General features: G+C 41.4%; 1 protein-coding gene across 24 annotated transcripts in view; it reads right to left on the bottom strand.

The window, feature by feature from the left end:
• Positions 1 to 22337, bottom strand: part of ANKS1A (ankyrin repeat and sterile alpha motif domain containing 1A) — a 195060-nt gene that overhangs the window by 78782 nt on the left and 93941 nt on the right. For all 24 annotated transcript variants that reach the window (XR_012433875.1, XR_012433874.1, XR_012433873.1 and 21 more), the window contains 2 exons: positions 18352 to 18444; positions 13091 to 13211 (listed from right to left, as the gene is read on the bottom strand). Coding sequence is in view for 21 of the 24 variants with exons in the window: in XM_074038297.1 (XP_073894398.1) it covers positions 13091 to 13211; positions 18352 to 18444 (214 nt within the window). In the remaining 3 variants the exon portion in view is untranslated. The remainder of the gene's footprint in view (positions 1 to 13090; positions 13212 to 18351; positions 18445 to 22337) is intronic.

The following is a 22337-nucleotide window of genomic DNA, read 5'->3' on the forward strand; positions in this document are numbered from 1 at the left end:
TGGTGCACACCTGCAGTCCCAGCTACTTGGGAGGTTGAGATGGGAGGATAATTTGAGTCCAGGAATTCAAGGCTGCAGTGAGCTATGATTATGCCACTGCACTCCAGCCTGGGAGACAAAGCGAGACCTTGTCTCCCCCAAAATAAAATAAAAATAAAAATAATTAAAAAAAAAAAAAAGACACCAAGTCTGCCTCAATAGATGCTTTAAGACAGGCAAAAACCATATGCATGGCAGACAAAAAGGAAAGCCTGATTACTTTGAACCAGAAGGTTTCTCAGAAGAGGTAGCTTTCGAGCTGAGCACTGAAGGAGAAGTAAGACCTTGTCAGGCTTACAGAGAAGTAAAAATACACTAGAAAAGGCAGAGAAGGGGCAGGTGTGGCAGCATATGCCTGTAATCCCAGCACTTTGGGAGGATGAGGGAGGAGGATCACTTGAGCTCAGGAGTTAAGAGACCACCCTGGGCAACAAACCTCAAGCCAGGGACTAGTGAAGTTGCAGAAGAGACCCTTGGGCCTTTCTCCTACGCTACTTCCCATGTTCCCCGAGCTCTGCCCTTCCCACAGTCTGCCCTTCTAGGATAGAAACAAGGAGATAATGGCACACAGGGAGGGAGGCCTGTTTCTTATGCCACCCATACATCAAGGCCAGCTGCTCTACTCAATAAGGCACACCAGCATGCTAATTCCCAATCCCATCAACTTGTGATCCTCATTCATTTTCCTTTTACCCTGTGAGCTACCGAAGCAAGGGGTCTTCTGTGCTGCATTTTAATTACTATGGTGAGCTATGGGATCTCAAGGGCTTTTGAATAATAACATTTTAACATTTACACATTTTCATTCACCTCTGCCCACTTAAGGCTGAAGAATGCAGCTCATGTGAGGAGTTGCTAACTCAAATCAACCCTCAGGCCCAGAGAAGAAGGCTGGGGGACCCAGTGTCCCATGTTGTTTTGTGTTCTCTGTATCATTAGGATTGGAATCCTCCAGCTGCGTAGTGACTACGGTGAGCGTCAAAAACCATGGATGTGCAGGAGAGCTCCCCCAAGTACATGGCTGCTTTCAGAGGGTCACCAGGCTCTCCCTGGAAGGAAGGTCCCGACTAGGTTATTCAGACATTTGCTGAAGACTGCAATTTGATAAGACAAATAGACTGAGAGTTCGTTTTGGTCCATGCAACATGAGAAATAGAGTAAGAGCTAGATGGGGATTCAAGAAGCCCAGCCCTGTGACTTTTCCTCTTTAGGTCTCTTTCAAAAAATGAATGCCCGGGATGCATTCTCCAGGGCTTTGGGATTTAGGCTGGTTTGAATCTGTGATTAAATGACCTCTCTATGGTCCCTTCCAGTTCTGTGATGTCAAGAACATGAATAGCAGCAAGGCTTTTGATGAAATGGTTTTAGCCTCGTGGTTAAAAGTATAGGCTTTGGATTCAGTCACACTAGGGTTTAAGTCTCAGCTCCAATACCTAACCTTTTCTTCCTCAGCTCTGAAACAGGGACAAAAATAGCCCTACCCTGAAGATCTGTCACGAGATATACAATGACATAATCAACATAAATGAAATCAGCATGGCAGCTGGCCCGTGGGAAGCATTCAGTAAATGATAGCTGCTATCATTATCACCATTTTTCATTTACAGTCATTTCTGAACTCTTAGCTCATCATGCTAACACTGCACACAGAGGCTGGCTTCCCTTCTCCTGACTCTGCAAAGGAGACTGATTTCTTCTGAGTAGCCCTGTTAATGAGGCAGAATAAAATTTAAATGCCAGGGAAGGCCAGTATTTTTGCAAGTTTGGTTTGGGATTACATGTAACAGCACAGTGGAAAATCTTCAGACTAGGAGCCATCTGTACTCACCTTGGGGCCCGTAGGTATAACCCAGCTTTGGGACTTAAGACTGTTTCACAGTGAGTTGGTCTTGATTATCTCATTACATCTCCCCCACCTCCCTGAACTCCTGAAGAGTCTGTTCTCTGCCTGTCATTGGACCTCTGACCTCTGGCCCCCAAACTTCCCCAGTTTTCAATATACCAGCTTTGCCCGGATCAGCTTCCAACCAGCCATGATTTCTAACCATGCCTAATTTAATAGCACATTTGCTGTCTTTGCTCCCCTTGATCTTCTGCCAGTTCCTGTACTGGGTATTCATAGCCATTTGCTTTCTCTTCTCCAGTTGCTGGAATGTTGAGCCCTTTTAAATACTCAAGAAACAACTGACTTGAGTCCTCTACCAATTCACCTAACTCAGTTGGCTTCCAACAGCTACTACTTATTGAGTACTACTCCTTCTGTGCCAGACACTATGGCAAGCATTTTCTAATACTCACAACAACCATGAGGTAAGAATTAGTACCCCTTCTACATGTAGAAACTGAGGCTTAAAGAGGTTAAATGATTCCCTAAATAATGGACCATCCAGTAAGTGCTAGAAAAAGAATTCAAATGCCAGCCTGATTACCAGGCCCAGTAAGCTTTTCACTCATCTCTTGAAAACTATGTAAGATCGATTTCCTCATCTCTTCTGCTCTCTTTAAGCCATCATCTTTACCCACAGCACCTGCACTTTTTGGAGGACAATCACATCAATTTCCTGAGAAGACAGATCAAACTTTTTTAATGACTACTCTCAACACCATGTAAAAATTGGGGGGTAATTTCATCACTTCTCTCCTACCTTAGAAATTAGACCCCATTTAGGATTTACCAATGGTCTTCTAACTGCCTCTTTTTCTAGTTTTCATCCTTCTAGCTCTTTCTATAGCAATGGATACTGTTTGCCCACTGCCCCCAGTACCCACTCCACCCTTCCTGCCTTGGTTATGGGACTTTTAGACAGGTTCACAGCCACCTAGACTAAGGACAATTACTTCCTACCTCCTTTGTAGCTAGGTGTAACCACATGACCAAGTTCTGGCCAGTGGGTTATAAGTGAAAGTGGCACATGTAACTTGTGGGAACTATCTTTAAAGTGCCATTCTCCCCTTTCTTCCTTCCCAACTTGGATAGCCATCTTGAACTATGAGATGGCAGAAAGGAGACTGGGTCCTTAATGGTCATAAACTGCCATTAGGCCCAGCACTCCCACTCTGGACTTCTATCTTGTTCAAACCACAGTTATTGAGGGTTTTCTGTCACATTGAGCCTTGGCTCCTAAGATATTGCGTTATCCCAGTTATCTTCCTACGTTTCTTTCCCCTTGTGCCTCTAAATATAAGCTCTACTCTTTTAAAAAAAAATTACTATTATTTTAGAGACAGGGTCTCACTCTGTTGCCCAGGCTGGAGTTCAGGAGGCTTGACCACCTGGGCTCAAGCAGTCCTTCCACCTCAGCCTCCAAGCAGCTAGGACTACAGGTGCACACCATTACACCCAGCTAATTTTTTAAATTTTTTTATTTTCATAGAGGCAAGATCTCACTGTGTTGCCCAGGCTAAGTGCTGTTTTGGACCTCTTCAACCTCTCTCGTCTCTCAGCAAAGGATTCTTTTTTTTGTTGTTTTTGAGACGGAGTTTTGCTCTGTCACTCAGACTGGAGTGCAGTGGTGTGATCTTGGTTCACTGCAACCTCTGCTTCCCAGGTTCAAATGATTCTTATGCCTCAGCTTCCCGAGTAGCTGGGATTATAGACGTGTGCCACCACACTCAGTAAATTTTTGTATTTTTAGAAGAGATGGGGTTTCACCATGTTGGCCAGGCTGGTCTTGAACTCTTGGCCTCAAGTGATCCCCCCATCTCAACCTCCCAAAGTGCTGGGATTACAGGTAAGACCCACCATACCCGGCCTGGATTCTCTTTTATGTTAATAATCACCTCAACTTGGATGATTCCTAAATCCGTATTTCTAATCTTCACATCTCTCATCAGACTCATATTTCCAAGTGTTTATGAAGTATCTTTACTTGGATGTTCTCTGGTACCTAAAACACCTCAAACTTAACACATTCGAAACCGGACTTAACATCTTCCCTCAAACACGCCCCTCCCTCGATTCTCTATTCCTGTTAGTCGTACATTATTTTCTCAATTAACTAAGCTCAAACCTCGGAATCATCCTGAAATTCCTCTCCTGATTCCTATACATTTTGTTCCATGGTCCTGTTAATTCTGCTTCTTCTATACCTCTCCCACTCATACCTCCCTTCCTATAACTTCCTACTCTTTCTCTAGTCTGGGCTCCAATTACCTTCGAGAGACTCTGTGAAGTCTCTTGACTTTAGGGCTTTCCCGCCTCCAGTCTCTCCCAGTCTAAGCAATCTAAGAGTCCACAATTATATATTTCTGAAGTGTGGCTCCTATCGTGTCACCCAATTCAAAAAGCCTCAACAACACTGCATTGTCTCGGAAATAAACAGTGACGCTGGAGATCCAATGCTCTATGACAAGTTCCCTTTGTTCCGGCCAAACCAGATTACTCTTACCATTCTCCAGACATGTTCTCTATATCTCCTCCCATCCTCTCACTGTTGTCTATGCCACTCCTCCTGCCTGGAATGCTCTCTCCTTATCAGGTATAACTCTATCTAGGTATAACTCTATCAGGTATAACTCTATCTAGGGGTTCAGCTCAACTGCGATTTCGTTAATAAAGCCATCCAAGATCTCCTACACTGACATAATTTATCCCTCTTTTGGACATCAAAATTACTTTTGTACCACTTTTATATGAATTTAACATATTCTGTCATCTTTCAGTTATTTTACATATGTCTCATGTATATAAATGCATAATATACATGTATATAAACGGCTGTCAATACATTTGGTGGAGGAAAATTTAGAAGCACAGTTCATAAGGCTTGGACTTGTTCCACAATCAAATTGAACTATTCCAACTCAGAAACATAAATTAATAAGAAGACAGTTATACAGCAGGACTTTGGGCAGGAGCTCCTCTAATGCAAGAAGATGAGAAAAGTAAAGTGCAGTGGCTTGTGCCTGTGACCCCAGCTACATGGGAGGTTCAGGTGGGATTGTTTGAGGCCAGGAGTTTGAGACTAGCCTGGACAATACAGTGAGAACCCATCTCTAAAAATTTTTTTTAGCTGGGCATGGTGGCACATGCCTTTAGTCTAGCTATTCAGGAGGCTAAGGCAGGAGGGAGGATTGCTTGAGCCCAGGAGCTGGAGACTGCAGGGAGCTATGACCACACCACTGCACTCCAACCTAGCAATGGAGCAAGATCCTTGTCTATTTAAAAAAAAAAAAAAAGATGGCGAGAGAAGAGGAAGCTGCTGAAGATAAGGCTTAATTGTCAAACTGTCTCATTTATATGTTTTCCCTTTGGAAAAAGCATCCAAACATACTCCTGGGTATTTATTTTGAAAATCTAGCCTGGACTTCTTGGTAAAGATGACAGATCAAACACAGGTACCTATTTTCTCTTCTTCCTGAAATCTCATTAAACCAACAGTAAAAGTGGGACTACAGTTGGAAGCACTGAGAAAACAATCCAAAACTGGCACAGGGAAAAGCCAAGACTTACACTCTAGAATTCCCCAATGGCTATGGAATTGGTACTCTGATGTAGGAGTAAAGGGAGAAGCTAAAAACCATTTCCTCCCCTTTGGAAGGATTAAGGTCTTCATACTGATGCATGAACTGTGTACAGACTCAAATGCATAGCTCTTAGCAATTCTGAGTTAATCTCAAAAACTTCTGAAGTGTAGCTGCACGCCAAAAAGTCCACATGTATCACTGTCTTCAGATAATCATTCATCACTGTCCTCTGTTAAGTACCACTTTACCTGGACCCAAGCACTATTAGTGGATGCTAAAGCACCACAGAAAACAAGATGGCTTTTAGAGCTCTTGGCTACATTCCCATTTGCTATCAAACCTGGAAAGTTGTCCACTATTTCTCTGAGTGGCAATATGTCCAGAACATCCAGCGAGCAAAGAATTAAACATGAAGGAGAAATAAATGACTATGCTATACAAAACAGGAATCACTGCTCTTGGTTATGCTTGCCTTGTATGATAATTTCAGAAGACTTTTTCTACATTTGAAATAATTTAACAGGAATACCCAATTAAATAAAACTACCATAAAATCACATGGGCCTCAAGTCTTTTTGGAGGATGGGCTTTCAAATTCATAGATCTATTAAGGCTTCCCACTTCTGTCAGCTTTTGTCATTTCTATAGGCACAAATGGCATTTCTTGGTGGGAAAATTATTCACTGTGAAGGACTGTCCCGCATAGTATAGGATGCTTAGCATTCCTGATCCCCAGGGGAAAAATGCCAGTAGCAACCCCACCTTAACCAGTCATTGTGACGGACCAAAACTCTCCCAAAACAATTCTAAACGCTCCCAGGGGATGGCAGCAACTCTGATTAATCACATAAAATTTATTCCGATAAATCATCTTATTATTAATTTTTAAAATCTCTTAATTTGACGTTATATATTCTTTTTTGTCTTTTTTTCTATTCTTTTTTGTGGAGAACAGGTTCTCACTATATTGCCCAGGCAGGTCTCAAACTCCTGGGCTCAAGCTGTCCTCCCGTCTCTGCGTCCCTAAGAGTTGGGATTACAGGCGTGAGCCACTGTGCCTGGCTATATTCTTTTTTGAAGTTTTAATTTTAAAAACTTTTAAAAATTTTAATTTTTGTGGGTACATACTAGGGTACATGAGATTTTTTTTGTTTTGTGTTTTTGTTTGTTTTTTGAGACAGAGTCTTGCTCTTTCGCCCAGGCTGGAGTGCAGTGGCGCGATCTCGGCTCACTGCAAGCTCCGCCTCCTGGGCTCACGCCATTCTCCTGCCTTAGCCTCCCGAGTAGCTGGGACCACAGATACCGCCACCACGCCCGGCTAATTTTTTGTATTTTTAGTAGAGACGGGTTTTCACCATGTTAGACAGGATGGTTTTGATCGCCTGACCTCATGATCTGCCCGCCTCGGCCTCCCGAAGTGCTGGGATTACAGGCGTGAACCACCCGCAACCTGCCGAGATGTTTTGATACAGGCATACAATGAGGAATAATTACATCATGGAGAGTGAGGCATTCATCCTCTCAAGCATTTATCCTTTGTGTTACAAACAATCCAATTATACTCTTAGTTATTTTAAAATGTACAATTAAGAATGTTCTTTTTTTTTTTTTTGAGACAGAGTCTCAAAAAAGAGGCGCCTCCTGGGTTCAAGCGATTATCAGCCTCAGCCTCCTGAGTAGCTGGGATTACAGGTGTGTGATATCACGCCTGGCTAATTCTTGTATATATATTTTTTTGAGATGGAGTCTCGCTGTCACCAAGGCTGGAGTGCAGTGGCGTGATCTCGGCTCACTGCAACCTCTGCCTCCCAGGTTCAAGCGATTCTCCTGCCTCAGCCTCCTGAGTAGCTGCGACTACAGGCGCGTACCACCACACCCGGCTAAATTTCTGTATGTTTAGTAGAGACAGGGTTTCACTGTGTTAGCCAGGATGGTCTCCATCTCTTGTCCTTGTGATCCACCTGCCTCGGCCTCCCAAAGTGCTGGGATTACAGGCATGAGCCACCACGCCCGGCCAAATTCTTGTATTTTTAGTAGAAGCGCGGTTTCACCATGTTGGCCAGGCTGGTCTCAAACTCCTGACCTCAAGTGATCCAACCACCCTGGGCTCCCAAAGTGCTGGGAATACAGGCATGAGCCACCGTGCCCAGCCAAGAATATTCTTTATAGCATCCTCACGTGTAGTGGTTTTTTTTCTCTTTCTTGATCAAAATTGTCAGAAATCTTTAAAAAAATACAAATTCATTTTAATGATCAAGTCTCTCTTTTTGGTTTCTTTACTTCTATTTTTCTTTCTTTCACTAAAGTGTAGCACACATAACATAAAGTATGAGAAATATACTATCTGCTTTTATCTCAATAATTCCCTAACAATCTCTTATTACTCTCTGCTACTTTCTTTTGGTTATATTTTAATCTTTCTTGTTGTTTAACAAATGAATTTAAGAATATAAACTTCCCTCTGAGCACTACTTTGGCCAAATATTACAGGTATTTAAACAAAGTGTTTCTACTACCACTAATTTCTATGTAGAAAAATAGAAAAAAATAGGCAACTCATAGATTAAACACATAACGCTAATCAATAAGGTAAGTTGCTCAGTTCCAATGACAAATAGCACCTTTTTTGCTTGTCATGGTGGAAGACATTAAAGACTGATAATACACCACATTGGTGAAGGTATGAAGAGCGTATTTCTCTTCACCATTAAGGGAGGGCAATTTAGCTCCACCCATTAGATCTAGACATGCACATATACTCTGACCTGCTAATTCTACTTTCTATCAGTCTTTTTTAGAGACATACTTTTACATGTATTTAAGAACACATGCACAGAATGTCCACAGAAGCGTAATTTATAACAGAAATCCTGGCGACAACTTCAACACCCATGAACTGGAGAAGGAAAAAATGAGCTATGGGATATTTAGCTAGATTTTAAGAACCAAGATAAAATTGTATCTGTGCTCTATAGACAAGGCAAATACAAAATGCAAGTTCACAGAAAGTTTGTAAAACACAATCCCATTTTAGCTTAAATACAAACAAAGAATTTCACATAGTCACTTTTGTATAAAGATAACAAATGGTCTGAATCATATATACCACACTTTCTTTTTGAACTCTGTGGTTATGTTAGGATGGTATTATTTTGCTATTAAAAGCCAGTTACTTAAGTTTTTTTGTTTTTTTTGTTTTTTTTTTGCAGATATGGGGTCTCACTATGTTGCCAGGCTGGTCTTGAAACCCTGGCTTCAAGCAAGCCTCCTGCCTTGGCCTCCCAAAGTACTGGGATTACAGGTGTGAGCCACCATGCCCAGCCTACCACATTTTCAAACGATAGTCACCTCTAGCAACTGTGAGTAACAGGGAGGTGAGAAGAACCTCAGCATTTATTTATATTCATTTCTGTATTGTTGGAATTTTTTTTTCTTCCTCAGTGAGCACATACTAATAAGCTAATATAAAAATGTAAATTTTAAAAATTAAAAAAAATTTATTTTAGAGATGGGGGTCTTGCTATGTTGTCCTGGCTGGTCTCCAACTTCTGGGCTCAAGTCCACCCACCTCGGCCTCCCAAAGTGCTGGGATTACAGGAGTGAGCCACCATACCCAGCCTAAAAATGTAATTTTAAAAATTTCCTACCCCAACCCTTACACATTGTAGCTTTTTGAATTATACTAAGGCTGGGTTAAAAGCTCTGGTAGTCTCACTAACATGGCCTTTTGAAAACTGATCAATTAATTCATAAAAGCTGCATAAGACAAGACATTAAAGGAAATGCAGAAAAGATTCAGTAATACCTGCAACATGGTCTGCTGATGTGCCTCACTTATACCAACCTTAGCAGGCACTCCTTCTAGGCTAGCTTTTCCTGCCAGGCTGCCAAGATAGGCAAGGCTTCTGAGAAACTAGCAGAGCCCATTTTCATATTTAATGTCTCAGCTATTTTGTCTGAAAGCTCTTTGAGTGATCTAAGCAGCAAGCCTTGAGGCAGGCGCATCCCACAGCCTGTGGTTCAATTAAATCTGCTTCTATACCACCTACTCACAACACTTATCCCAATATAGAAGAGTTGGAAGAAACCAAAGCATAGGAGGACCAGATGTGTAGCCAAAACTCCTAATTGTTAGTTCCCTCCTTAACCTAATGATCTCTTGATATGGGGATACAAAATCCCTTTCAAGCACACTTGGTAGCTAAGGACACCAGCCCCGCTTATGAAATTAGTCTAACCTTCCACTCTTCTTTCTTCCAAAGGTTGAGTCAATTATCTTGTAGTGGTTCCAGATGAAACTTTTGAAAGAAAGAAAGAATTGGAATCTCCCTCCTCCATGAAGCTAAAAATTATTCCTTCACTAAGAACCATTTTCAAACAGAGTATTAATTAATTGCTTGTTTTTTAAGGGTTAGTTTATTAAGTGTAATTTATTATCAATTTTATTATCAAATGACTAGAGAGGGCATTGGTGCCCTCTTCACCTTTTCTAAATGTTTTAATTAAAAATCTACCAATATGGCCAGGGTTGGTGACTCACGCCTGCAATCCCAGCACTTTGGGAGGCTGAGGCGGGTGGATCACCTGAGGTCTGGAGTTCGAGATCAGCCTGGCCAATGTGGCGAAATGCCATCTCTGCTAAAAATCAAAATTTAGCCAGACATGGTGGCGGATGCCTGTAATCCCCTCTACACGAGAGGCTGAGGCAGGAGAATCACTTGAACCTGGGAGGTGGAGGTTGCAGTGAGCCAAGGTCATGCCACCGCACTCCAGCCTGGGTGACAAAGCAAGACTCTGTCTCAAAAAAAAAAAAAAAAAAAATCTACCAATATGATTGGAAGGCTCAATATAGTTATCAATTTTTCACTATCAATATAGATTCAATATAAACCCAATCAAAATCCCAGCTGGACTTTTTGTAGAAATCAACAAGTTGTGCACACTGACTAAGAACTAGGTGGTGGGGTGGGGAAGAAATCAATAAGCTGATTCTAAATGGGAACGACAATGGAACCAGAATGTCTAAAACAATTCTGAAAAAAGTAACAAAGTTGCAAAGACAATTCAATAGAGAAAGGAAGGTCTTTTTCAACAAATCATGCAGAAACAATTGGATAGCCATTTGTAAAACAATGAAACTTGATCCATACCTCACACCATATATAAAAATTAACTCATGATTGATCATAGACTTAAATGTAAAACCTAAAGCTATAAAATTTCTAGCAAAAAAACATAGAAAAGATTGGTGGCTGAGCACGGTGGCTCACGCCTGTAATCCCAGCACTTTGGGAGGCTAAGGTGGGCAGATCATGATGTCAAGAGATCGAGACCATCCTGGCCAACATGGTGAAATCTCGTCTCTACTTAAAATACAAAAATTAGCTGGGCGTGGTGGTGCGTGCCTGTAGTCTCAGCTACTTGGGAGGCTGAGGTAGGAGAACTGCTTGAACCCAGGAAGTGGAGGTTGCAGTGAGCTGTGATTGGGCCACTACACTCCAGCCTGGTGACAGAGAGAGATTCCATCTCAAAAAAAAAAAAAAATGATTGGTGACCTTATCCATATTTTAAAAAAGGATAAATTGAACTTTATCAAAATTTAGAGTCACTTCTCTTCAAAAGACACTGTTAAGGGAACAAAAAGACAAGTCACAGATGGGGAGAAAATCATGTATCTAATGAAGAATTTGTATGTAAAATATATAAAGAATTCACAACTCAATAATAAGAAAACAATCTAATGTTTTTAAATGAGCAAAAATTTGATAGACATTTAATTAGATATTAAGGATGGTGACTAATCACATTAATTGATGCTCAACATCATTAGATATTAGGAAAATGCAAATTAAATCCATAATGAACTAACATTGCATATCTATTAGAATGGCTAAAATTTTAAAAACCTGACAATATTAAGTGCTAGGGATGATATATATAGCAAGTAGATGTACATCACTCTCATACACTTCTGATGGGAACGCAAAATGGTATAATCACTCTGGAAAATAGTTTGGCAGTTTCTTATAGAGTTAAACATTTTACATATTTCACGTGAAGTTAAACATCTATTGCTGGGATACCCAGCAATCCCATTCATAGGTATATATCTAAGTGAAATGAAAACTTCTGTTCACACAAAAACCTGTAAGTGAATGTTTATTATGATTTTATTTATAATTGTCAAAAACTGTAAGTGACCCAAATATCCCTCAGCTAGGGAAGGGGTAAACTGAGGTATATCCATACAATGGGATAATAGCAATGAAAAGGAACAAATTATTGATATATGCGACGACATGGATGAATTTCAAATGTATTAGCTAAGTGAAAGGGGCCAGGCTCAAAAGGCTACAGATTGTATGATTCCATTTATATGACATTCTGGAAAAGGCAAAACTATTGGGACAGACATCAGAGCAGTGGTTGTCAGAAATAAGGGAAAGGAGTGGGGTTGACTACAAAAGAACATGGGAAAATTTGGGGGATGAAACTGTTCTATATTTTTATTGTGATGGCAGTTATACAACTCCATCTGTCAAAATTCACAGAACTATACACAAAAAAGGATAAATTTTACTGTATCTAAATTACAATTTTTTAAAAGCTCAAAATGGAAACCATAAAATACAAAACAAAAAAAATCACTATGAAAATGACTACAATGTCTGCATGCAAGAGAAAACCTTTTAAATAGGACCATTAAAAATAAAGTCTACAATGTCATACGCATATGCACACGTTCTCTTTGCCACCCTCTAAGCACTGACAGATCTAAGCAAAGGGCATTTCAAAGGAAACCATCTCATCCTCTGTTCTTACCTGAACCATGGAATGTCTTAGGGTTGAAAGAAGGTACGCATACCCCATGAAGGCCCTAATACCTGCAAGCTGTAGAGAGCTGGGAAAGGTCACAAGAGTTCCTTCAAACTGCAGTGGGAACTGCATTGCCCCTTATTCTTCCTTAGAACAGGGGTTGACACAAATTCCCCAGCAGTGCACACTCACCTCTGTTGTGACTGCACTTATATCGACGGGCTGGATCTCAGTACTGCAGCGCTCACTCCCTTACAGAGGAAACTGAATTTTGCAGAGGCAATGAAAGTAGGCCAAGGCGACAGAGCACTCTAGTTACAGGGTGGCAGCCAATCACGGGCCCCTCCCCAGGAGTGCCTCACTCTGAGGTCAGGACTCAAAAGCAGAGTCTGTGCCGTCAGCCTGAACCCAAAGGGACTGACTTGTTGAGCTTGTTTTTCCACAGCATTAACTTGAGGGTTTATGATTTAAGACCCCAAATCAATCTCTGCCATGGGGCTGGTCTCTCCTCCCACAGTTTGCACCTAGCCTGACTTAACCTTCTCCTTGCTTCGCATGCTGAACGTGGCAGCCAACTCCAACCTAGAGCATATAGGTCACGTATTGGAAATGAAAAGCCATAATGTACCCACCATCCCAGACCATCATGAAACCCAACCGCCACAACCCAAAGAGTATCATAGTTACAACATCTTCCCCTTCCACTCAGGATCACAAACTTTAAAAATCCCTTTGGAGTTGGTTCTGCCAGGAGTTGTGGGGAACGTACCTTTTGTTTTTCCATCCACCGACACCACTTTCTTTGTCTCTGCTGTTAACAAGAGTTCATAAGGATGTTCGTCTTCTTCCTGGGCTGCACTTCCATGAATTCTAGGTCTCATGGACAGAACCTAAGGGAGAGAAACATCCAGTATATTTTGTGCATGTGGCTAATATCAAGACAGGAGTGTGGAACAAATTCGATTATTGGCTCTTTTTACATCTAAGAAGAAGAAAGGTGGAAAAGAGAAGGTGAATAATTCAAGTGTCACATAGAATCACAACTGCACTTCTGGATATATACCTGTACCTCTAATCTGAACGGCCTTTGACTAGAATATACCCTTTTCTGAGGATCACCTGAGCCTGGAAGTTTGAGGCTGCAGTGAACCAGGATTGTGCCACAGAACTCCAGCCTGGATGACAGAACAAGATCCTGTCTCTAAAGAAAAACAAAAACAAAAACAAAACCAAAAAAACAAAAAACTCCCCTTTCTTTGATTTTAGTCTTCAAAAAGTGCAAGTAAAATCCAAGATCCTTCCTTTCTTGCATCTCCCATGCCTACGGTGTTCCGCATGATCTCTTTTCTGAGGCTAATACTTGCCAAGCAGCTCTTAGCCATGCTCCATTGTGAAGGAAGACCTCTTCCTCTCTGTTTCTCTTCTAATATGCACATATACTATCCAAAGACTGGAATCCTTCCCACCTCCTCAAGAGGAAACCAAAATGACTTCCAACTGACCCTCAACACTTAATGTTTACTAGAAACAAACCTGTCGCTAAGTCCATCTCTATTTTTGTGAGCCTTTCTTCAGAGGTCCTGAGGGTTATAGGGAAGGATATCCCCAAAACTGGATTCCTAGAACCTTTATGATAATACAATTTTAAATTGCTTCCACCAATCTCTGCTCTGAAGAGTCAAGTGGCCAGAAAGTTTGAATTTCAGTGAGGGGGAAAAAGCAGCTGTCTACTGAGAAATCCCTAATCCAGGCAGTCAAGTATCTCTGATGAAATAACGGAACCAGAGCTGGCTCCTCTACCTGGCAACTGTAAGGCTTTGACCAGCTGAGGGCCTGATGGCCACAGCTAGCCTTGGTACCACAGTAACCATGCTTTCCCTTGAATCAAGCTGCAGACACCACAATTAGTGCTACAGCCACTCTAGGAGAAAGAATGGATATCCTTACTTTAGAGGATAATTCTGGCCCAGCTGTCCTAAGAATCCAATCTGTTTCACAGGCAAAATAAGAAGAAAAATAAGAATAAGCTAGTGTTAAGACAAATCCTACTTACTAGAACAGCAAACCAAGGCTCAAGATCTCTTCTTGATCAGTTTGGATCGGACAAGTAAAGTATTACAAACAAGGGGGTGGGGCGGGGGGAATTCCCAATTCCATCTAACAAATAATGCTGCCCTACAAAGGTGATTCCTTGGCAAACACAGAAACTTCCTCCCATACTGACATGTCCCTCAGCCCACTGGAAAGGCATCAGGTTTGTGGTTCATCAGGTTTTTGCTTCTCAAGGCATAGCTCACTGTGTTATGGGCCTAATGAGACAACAAGGACTCTAGTAGCCTCAGACTAAATGAGAAACTGCAGCTCCCGTTTGTTAACAAGGCTGCCACTCTAAAGGCAAAAGGACTGTCTCCTTCCAAAATTCTGCTAAGCACTGCAGGAACCTCCACTTATAGCAAGCTATCTGGAAGCTAAAAGCTATTTCATTACAATGAGCCATTTACTCATATTACTTATTCCTTTGCCTCTTCATAGGAACACAATTAAAGGAACAAAGAGGGGCCATTAAGCAGTTCACATTGTGTCAACTTAATACCACAGGCAGTACAGACAGGATTTGTGTTCTGCAGGTTTACACACCTACAGCTATCACTTACACAGAGCCCTGGAAATCTGATTGAGTGTTCCACACACGGGAAGAGCTCTCATATAGCCTCAGGCATGCTTCCTTCAGAGGGAGGTAATTGACAGCCTGGATGCCCAGCCTATAATATCCTTTCTTCTCATGCAGGAGAGGGCTGATGACTTCCATGTGGAAAATCAGGCCCACTGGACCTGCTTTCTCTCTGTGCCTAGTTCTTGTGCAGGACAAATAGAGGCAGAGAACCATCAAATGCCAGAGCTGGAAGGGATCCTAACCATCACAGTAACATCCAGAGAGCACCTGGTTCTGCTCTTTCATTTGTAGATGACAAACCTGGTTCCCAAGAGGTCCAGGGACTTGTCCAAGGTTATACAGAAAGCTCACAACAGAGCTATGGCCATAAAAGTCAACTCTCCTGATTCTGGACCAGTTTGGCCTCATTTTCCCTCAACTTTCATGTTTTTCTTCATCCAATTGCTCATACCCAGACGACAAGCAGAGTAATCTTTTCTTCTTGGTGCTGGCTTCTACCAGCTATGGGATTAAAAATCCTCACAATAAAGCAATAAACTGCTTTTCTTTGAGCCTTCCTAGCTCCCACTCCAGAAGCCCTATGTCACAGTCAATATGGCAATAACTGATTTTCAACAGAAAGGATTCTGCTCTTTACTAAATTACTCCTTAATCTTTTTTTTTTCCTTTCCTCCAGGACTGGCAATAAATCAAAGCCAAATACACATACACACACACACACACACACACACACACACGTATACACATATATATACATATATACACATATATATACATATATATTATATATATATTTTTTCTGCTATGTGGAAAGCAACATTTCTGCTGCAGAGCAAAGCTAAGAGCAGTCACCACCTAACTGTGACCAATGGAATGTCCAGTTGGGGTGTGGGAGCCTTCTGGGAAGAGCTACTCCAGCAGCTGCAGCTTCCATGAATACTTAGCACATCTGAGCACAGAGAAGACAACAGCCAGTCCTGATGCAGCTGGCAGCCCCTTCTATGGGCAAAAACATCTATACAGCATGTGTATGTGCGTGAGTATATGTGTCTAATGTTTATAAGCCAGTTTCATGATCAGGTCATTAACCTGATAAGCACTCCTACGGCTAGGTATACTCTGGCTTCCCCTAAAGGCTTCTGTGAGTCATCTGACAATGACCAGGCTTAGGAATAGGAATACAAATATTGGGGCAGATTGCTTGCCAAAGACAAAAGCCTAAGTTTGATGAAGTCAGTGTCTCCTGAGATATGATATGGTCTAGGGTATTTAAGCTTTAACAGTATAAGGAAAAATGGTGAAAGACAACAGAGTCCAAAAAATATACATAATGGTACACTTTGAAGAAGACCATTCACACTACATTCAAACTATAGTATATGAACAAAATCTGCCTGGATCATATGCAGGCCATATACCCTCTATATTCAGGTACCTATAATCACCAGTAAATTAGCAAATTCAGTGTTTCACCATCTTCCAAATGCTGACTATGCTGGTCCAACTGATCCAGAATTCCAGGCTATTCAGAAGCAAGTTTTAGAGAATGTATCTCAGCCGGGCGCAGTGGCTCACGCCTGTAATCCCAGCAATTTGGGAGGCCGAGGCAGGTGGATCACAAGGTCTGGAGATCGAGACCATCCTGGCTAACACGGTAAAACCCCGTCTCTACTAAAAACACAAAAAATTAGCCGGGCGTGGTGGCAGGTGCCTGCAGTCCCAGCGACTCGGGAGGCTGAGGCAGGAGAATGGAGTGAACCTGGGAGACAGAGCTTGCAGTCAGCTGAGATCACGCCACTGCACTCCAGCCTGGGTGACAGAGTGAGACTCCGTCTAAAAAAAAAAAATACATATATATATGTGTGTGTGTGTGTGTATATGTGTGTGTGTGTGTGTGTGTGTATATATATATCTCTCTCTCAAACTTTCCCGTCTAGGAGAGTAATATGAAGATTCCCCCTTCTCTCTTCCAGCCACCACTTCTTGACACTGTGTTACTGCCACATTGTATGCTTTAGAAAACCTTGGGAGAATAGAAAATTCTGGATATAATCCAGTGTTTCTTTAAGAGCCTTGCCCAAGCATTATGAATTTTAACTCAAGTCCTTGTTAAAGAGGGGCAGAAGGCATTTACAGAGACCCAGCCCCAACTGAATATGCTCCATATTATTAGGCTTCTTCTTGTTTAAAAAAAAAAAAAAGGAAGGGGGGTAATGAGACAAACTTCTATTTATATAAAAGTATGGAAGGATTTAGTGCATGAACTTGGATCTACTAGAAATGTGTTATTATCCAGGGGTGGTAATAACAGGCTGCAAATCTAGAAACCCTTAGATGAGACATCATAATAAGCATTTTGTAATTAAAGGAAAGAATTAAGGACAGAATTTGTGCCTAGCATAGAAATCTTCCCCTATCTCCAACACTGACTTTTACATAAAAGGGCTTCCTGTATTTATACATTTTGTTAAACTAAAGCCATCTCTCTGGTTCCATGTGTTTATACTGAATAAAAGAATCTGCCATGGTCTGCGGCAATACCGTAAAAAAACCATTAACTCTAACTTCTAGGGATAAGGTGATGAGAGTAATTAATTATTTTATATTAGCTGATTTTTAAATTAGAGAATAGGGCATTGAATGAGCTACAAAATGACTATTAAAATTATATAATATTTTCAATAAATATTCCATAGATATATTCTCCTAATGGGAGGAAGTGATAGCAGAGAGTTTTTAAGATGAAAGATTAAAGACAATTCAATTTTTTCACACTTCTAAGTGAATGAGTTATTTGCCTCATGATAACATTTCCTTTTCAAAAGGGTAGACTATTCTTTTCAAATAAACTTCTTTGATCTTCCAGCCCTGGCCATCCCACATAATTCCTATGTCTTTTCTAATTGAGTCTTCATGGCTCAATTCATGTTTGTCCTGGTGTAGAGTCTTCATGTGAAATGAACAGGAAAAAATACAAAAACAGGAATAAGATGTTTGGGGCAGAAGCACTAAAGCTTGCTAATGAGGTACAGTCTAGGGAACAGTGATTAAAGGGAAGCACTACATCTTGTATCAAAAGACAAGAGGCTTAAAAGCAAAAAGTGAGACTGTTCAGCTTATTGGAGCCAGGAGAAAATGTACATTTTACTTTCCATATGGTGTGGTATGCGAGTGCTATATTAAAATTCTTTGTGAGTTTGAAAGGTCTTATTCCAGATTACTAGTACACATAATACAAATTTATAATCCAAAGAGTTGATGAGAAGATGAGAAAGCAAAGTCTTTTAAAGTACCCATCGATGCACTTTTCAACAAACTCAAATTTCAGCAATGGGAATAAACCCACAACCCTCTACCTCAGAAGCTGTCAAGGGAAAATACTTCTTATCTATGCGGTCTTCTTCCTCTTCATCCGGCGGTGGCTTTGCTGGAGGCGGTGGACGTTCCCTCTGCAGAAGAGAAAAAAACAAATATTTTGCTATCTCTTTTATCAAGTATCTAATTTTTTGGTTTGCCCTCATCTTAGCCCTTGGAAATGAAAAAGAATAATGTACGGAACTCCCTTGAGAGACTAAAGTCAAGATTTAGTCTCTGAACAGATGGAGAACTCTGTGCACACATACACAATTCAATTAGCATGCTTTACAGTTTTCGAAGTCTGTGGCAGAGATCATAAACACTTCTTTCATATCCTAGACCACGGTGAGAAATGCCAGTACTGAAAACACATAACTGCCTTGTTAGAAAATGTCCTTCATAATACTGATACATAAAACTTTACCTTAGGAAAATCAGTGGCTCACTTTTCAGTCTACTCTAGAAAGAGGAAACACTGGATCAAAAGAAATCAACCTGTGAAATTTGTTCTAAAGAATCAAAGTTATTGAAGAAGTAATGAGGAAAGTAATCAAGGACAAAAACGTTAATTCCTGTTGAAACGTTAATGCTCTGATACTGGTCTATTCCCATTTATTAGCAAAAAGCTCAAACTGTTCTCTTATCCTTGGTTGCCTCCTTCGATAATAAGTATTATATGAAACTCTATTTCATCTAAACCCATTTAAAAAAATTTTTTTCTTTTGAGACGGAGTCTCACTCTGTCACCCAGGCAGGAGTGCAGTGGCGCTATCTCGGCTCACTGCAAGCTCCGCCTCCTGGGTTCACGCCATTCTCCTGCCTCAGCCTCCCGAGTAGCTGGGACTACAGGCGCCCGCCACCACACCTAGCTAATTTTTTGTATTTTTAGTAGAGACAGGGTTTCACTGTGTTACCCAGCATGGTCTTGATCTCCTGACCTCGTGATCTGCCCGCTCACCTTGGCCTCCCAAAGTGCTGGGATTACAGGCGTGAGCCACTGTGCCCAGCCCATCTAAACCCATTTTTAAAAAGAAAAGAAGCTTTTTCTTTAAGGGCCATATAGTGAGTATTTTAGGCTTTGCAGTCAACTCTGCCATTATAATGCAAAAGTAGCCACACATGATATGTAAATGAACGAGTGTGGCTGTGCTCCAATAAAACGTTATTTACAAAATCAGACACTTGTGGACTGTAGTTTGCCAACCGCTGCTCTAGAATAAGAAAGCCACTGAAGAGGTGACACAGGATAAGTTAGATCATGGGTGAACAATTTCAGGAATGCACAGGAGGATCCTGATGAAGGAAAACTGAAAGCTGAAGAGATATTTACCATTGTACCTGCAGGGCCTTTAGCACTGTTTATATTCCAAAGCCCTGGTCATGCTTAAGAATCAGTGTTCCTACTAAAGGGAGTGGGGGACCCAAAACCAGAGCTGTCCTGCAGGCTCATTCCCTGGCTTGTAGGTTTGTTCACTGTGTTGTTAAAACAGGAGTATTTCAGAAAGTCAAAGCAGAGAATGCTGAGTTATGCGAGAGCCCAAGCAAAATCTGCATGGAAAGATGTTTCTCATGTTTTAGGAGCTACCCGCATTAGCATTTTGGCATCCATAATATCTCTCTTAAAACAGGCTTCACTGTTCAGTGTTCTATCTTGATAAGTCAGTCATTCACATAGACCCTGGAACCAGATGGATGCCCAATGGCAACGACTTCAAAACAAGTCTGTATGTTCAAGCCAAACAAAGCTATTTATATCAGATGTCCCACTAAGTCCCACTTTCCCTACCCTTCTTTGCTCCAGAAGTGCAGGAACCTGGTCCCACTGTCACCTTATGAGGAAGGGAACAGCAAAAGGAGCAGGCCTGTATCCATCACCAGTTAACTAACCTTGGGACACCAAGTAACTGAGGGGAAAAAACAAAAAGGAAACACAACAACAAAAAGAACTCATCCTAGAAGCCTTCCTAATGCTAAAAAGGCCTAGAAAGAACAATATGGAAGCCTTTTGTGGAAGAAACAATCACCAGGGACACGGGAAGGAAACAGAAATACCTGTGTCTCTTTTTTTCTAAGGTGAAAACTTTGGAGCAGGGCCTAGAAGTACAGTGGTGATTTACACATACCATCATTCATTGTGTTTACCAAGAAGTAAACACGCCCTTTGCCATAGTTAATTACCAAGGGCCTGGAAGACAGCACAGCCACAACATACACAAGTAAAAATGGCAAAGCATCCACCCATTTCTGCTTAGGACCACAGGGGGGAGAGCAGGAGGCAACCAGGAGAGCAGGAGGGAACAAAGAGACCTGTGGAAATCAATCACAAGAACTCATTCTCAGCTTTCTTCAGTAACCCTGAGCGGCTTCTTCCAAAGACTCCAGCGCCCCCTAATGGGCATCACCTATAAGTACCAATTAAAACACCACCTCCCTCCAAACCTGGATTTTCTTTCTTCAGTTGTGCCTAAAAGCAAAATAAGTGAAAAAACTAGCTGTCTATAGAAGCGCTATACTGGTGGTGCTCGGCACATGCACTTGCTTTCATCACTCACAAGGAGTTTTGTCACAGTCCTTGATAACACCCACTCTGGTGGACTACCACTAGACTGCGGGCCTTTCCCAGATCCATACTAAAATGGTGTTTCAGGGCACAGCAGGGCACAGCAAGGAGTCTAACGAAAAAGAACACTCTAAGAATCATAAGGCCATTCCCAGGGCACACCTGCAAGAAACAAGAGTTACCTGCAGCCAAAGAATCATCAAAATGGTCACAAGCCAGATTCAGACCAAAAGGGAAAGGCCAGCCCCTCCAACAGGAAGAAATAACATAGGCCTGAAAATATGTCTCTAGATGGGCTTAGCACTAGGATCTCATTAGAGCAGTGGTCAGTTTAGCTAATGGGCAGTGCTCAGAACCTGAAATTGTTGTGCCTGGCAGTGGAGGAAGGTCAGTGGGACCAGTGATTCAGGCCTACACTCCCAACATAACCCTAGGGGAGAAGCCAGGGGTAAGCTATCTCAGGAACGACGCACAAGACTAGAAGTAAAAGCAGGTACAGACCGTCTGACCTGCGATTGTACAATGTTCCAACCTTATCATCGAGGGAAAGCAATACGCATTCAGTAGAAACTGTCCTTCCAAGGACTCACAGAACCATTCTGTTTTTCACTTTCAGTGCAGTATTCAAAAAATGATATAAGCTATTCAACACTTTATTATAAAACAGCCTTTGTGTTAAATGATTTTGCCCAATTGTAGGCTCATGTAAGTATTCTGAGCACATTTAACCTAGGCTAGGCTAAGCTATGGTGTTTGGTAGGTGTATTACCTGCGTTTTTGACTTATGAGATTTTCAACTTACGATGGTTTTATCAGGATATAATCCCATCGTAAGTCAAGGAGCATCTGTACCAGAGAAAGAAACAGAAAGATGGGAAAGTCGACCTTGAGAAGGGAAAATTCAGAGTTGTTCTCATCCTATTATCTCAATGGCTGGAGGCATTATAATTAGATAAAATAGGAATGTCACATACTAATAAATACAATGTTAAGCCCTGCTACAACCCTGCTGAATCTAGAACCTGCCCAAATCCAAATGGAGAATCCTTTCAGGGTAAGTGGATGGTGAGCATATGCTCAGGACAGATAGGAACTCATTTCAGTGAGCTTCTTTCACCATATGTTTCTGCTTTTCAGAGAGAAAACAGACAATATACAGCAAATATTCCAAAGACAGAAGCAACACTAAGGCTAAACAGAAATAAAATGCTTTAATTTGCTCTAAGGCCAATGAAGTCACGTAAAGATGCAAGCTGGTTATACTGAAAATTAAATTGGAAAAAATAAAACTCTACCTCAGTGTGATCTGTATAGTTTTAGGACACTCAGCAAGAGAGACCCAGCAGAGCCCCAAGAAGAAGAGAACAAGTGGGCTCCAGGCCTCGGAAACATGAGCTGGCACCAGGGATCACACTTCCTTTCCCT

The sequence above is a fragment of the Macaca fascicularis genome, chromosome 4, assembly GCF_037993035.2.
Source record: "Macaca fascicularis isolate 582-1 chromosome 4, T2T-MFA8v1.1".
In the NCBI taxonomy this organism is placed as follows: Eukaryota; Metazoa; Chordata; class Mammalia; order Primates; family Cercopithecidae; genus Macaca; species Macaca fascicularis.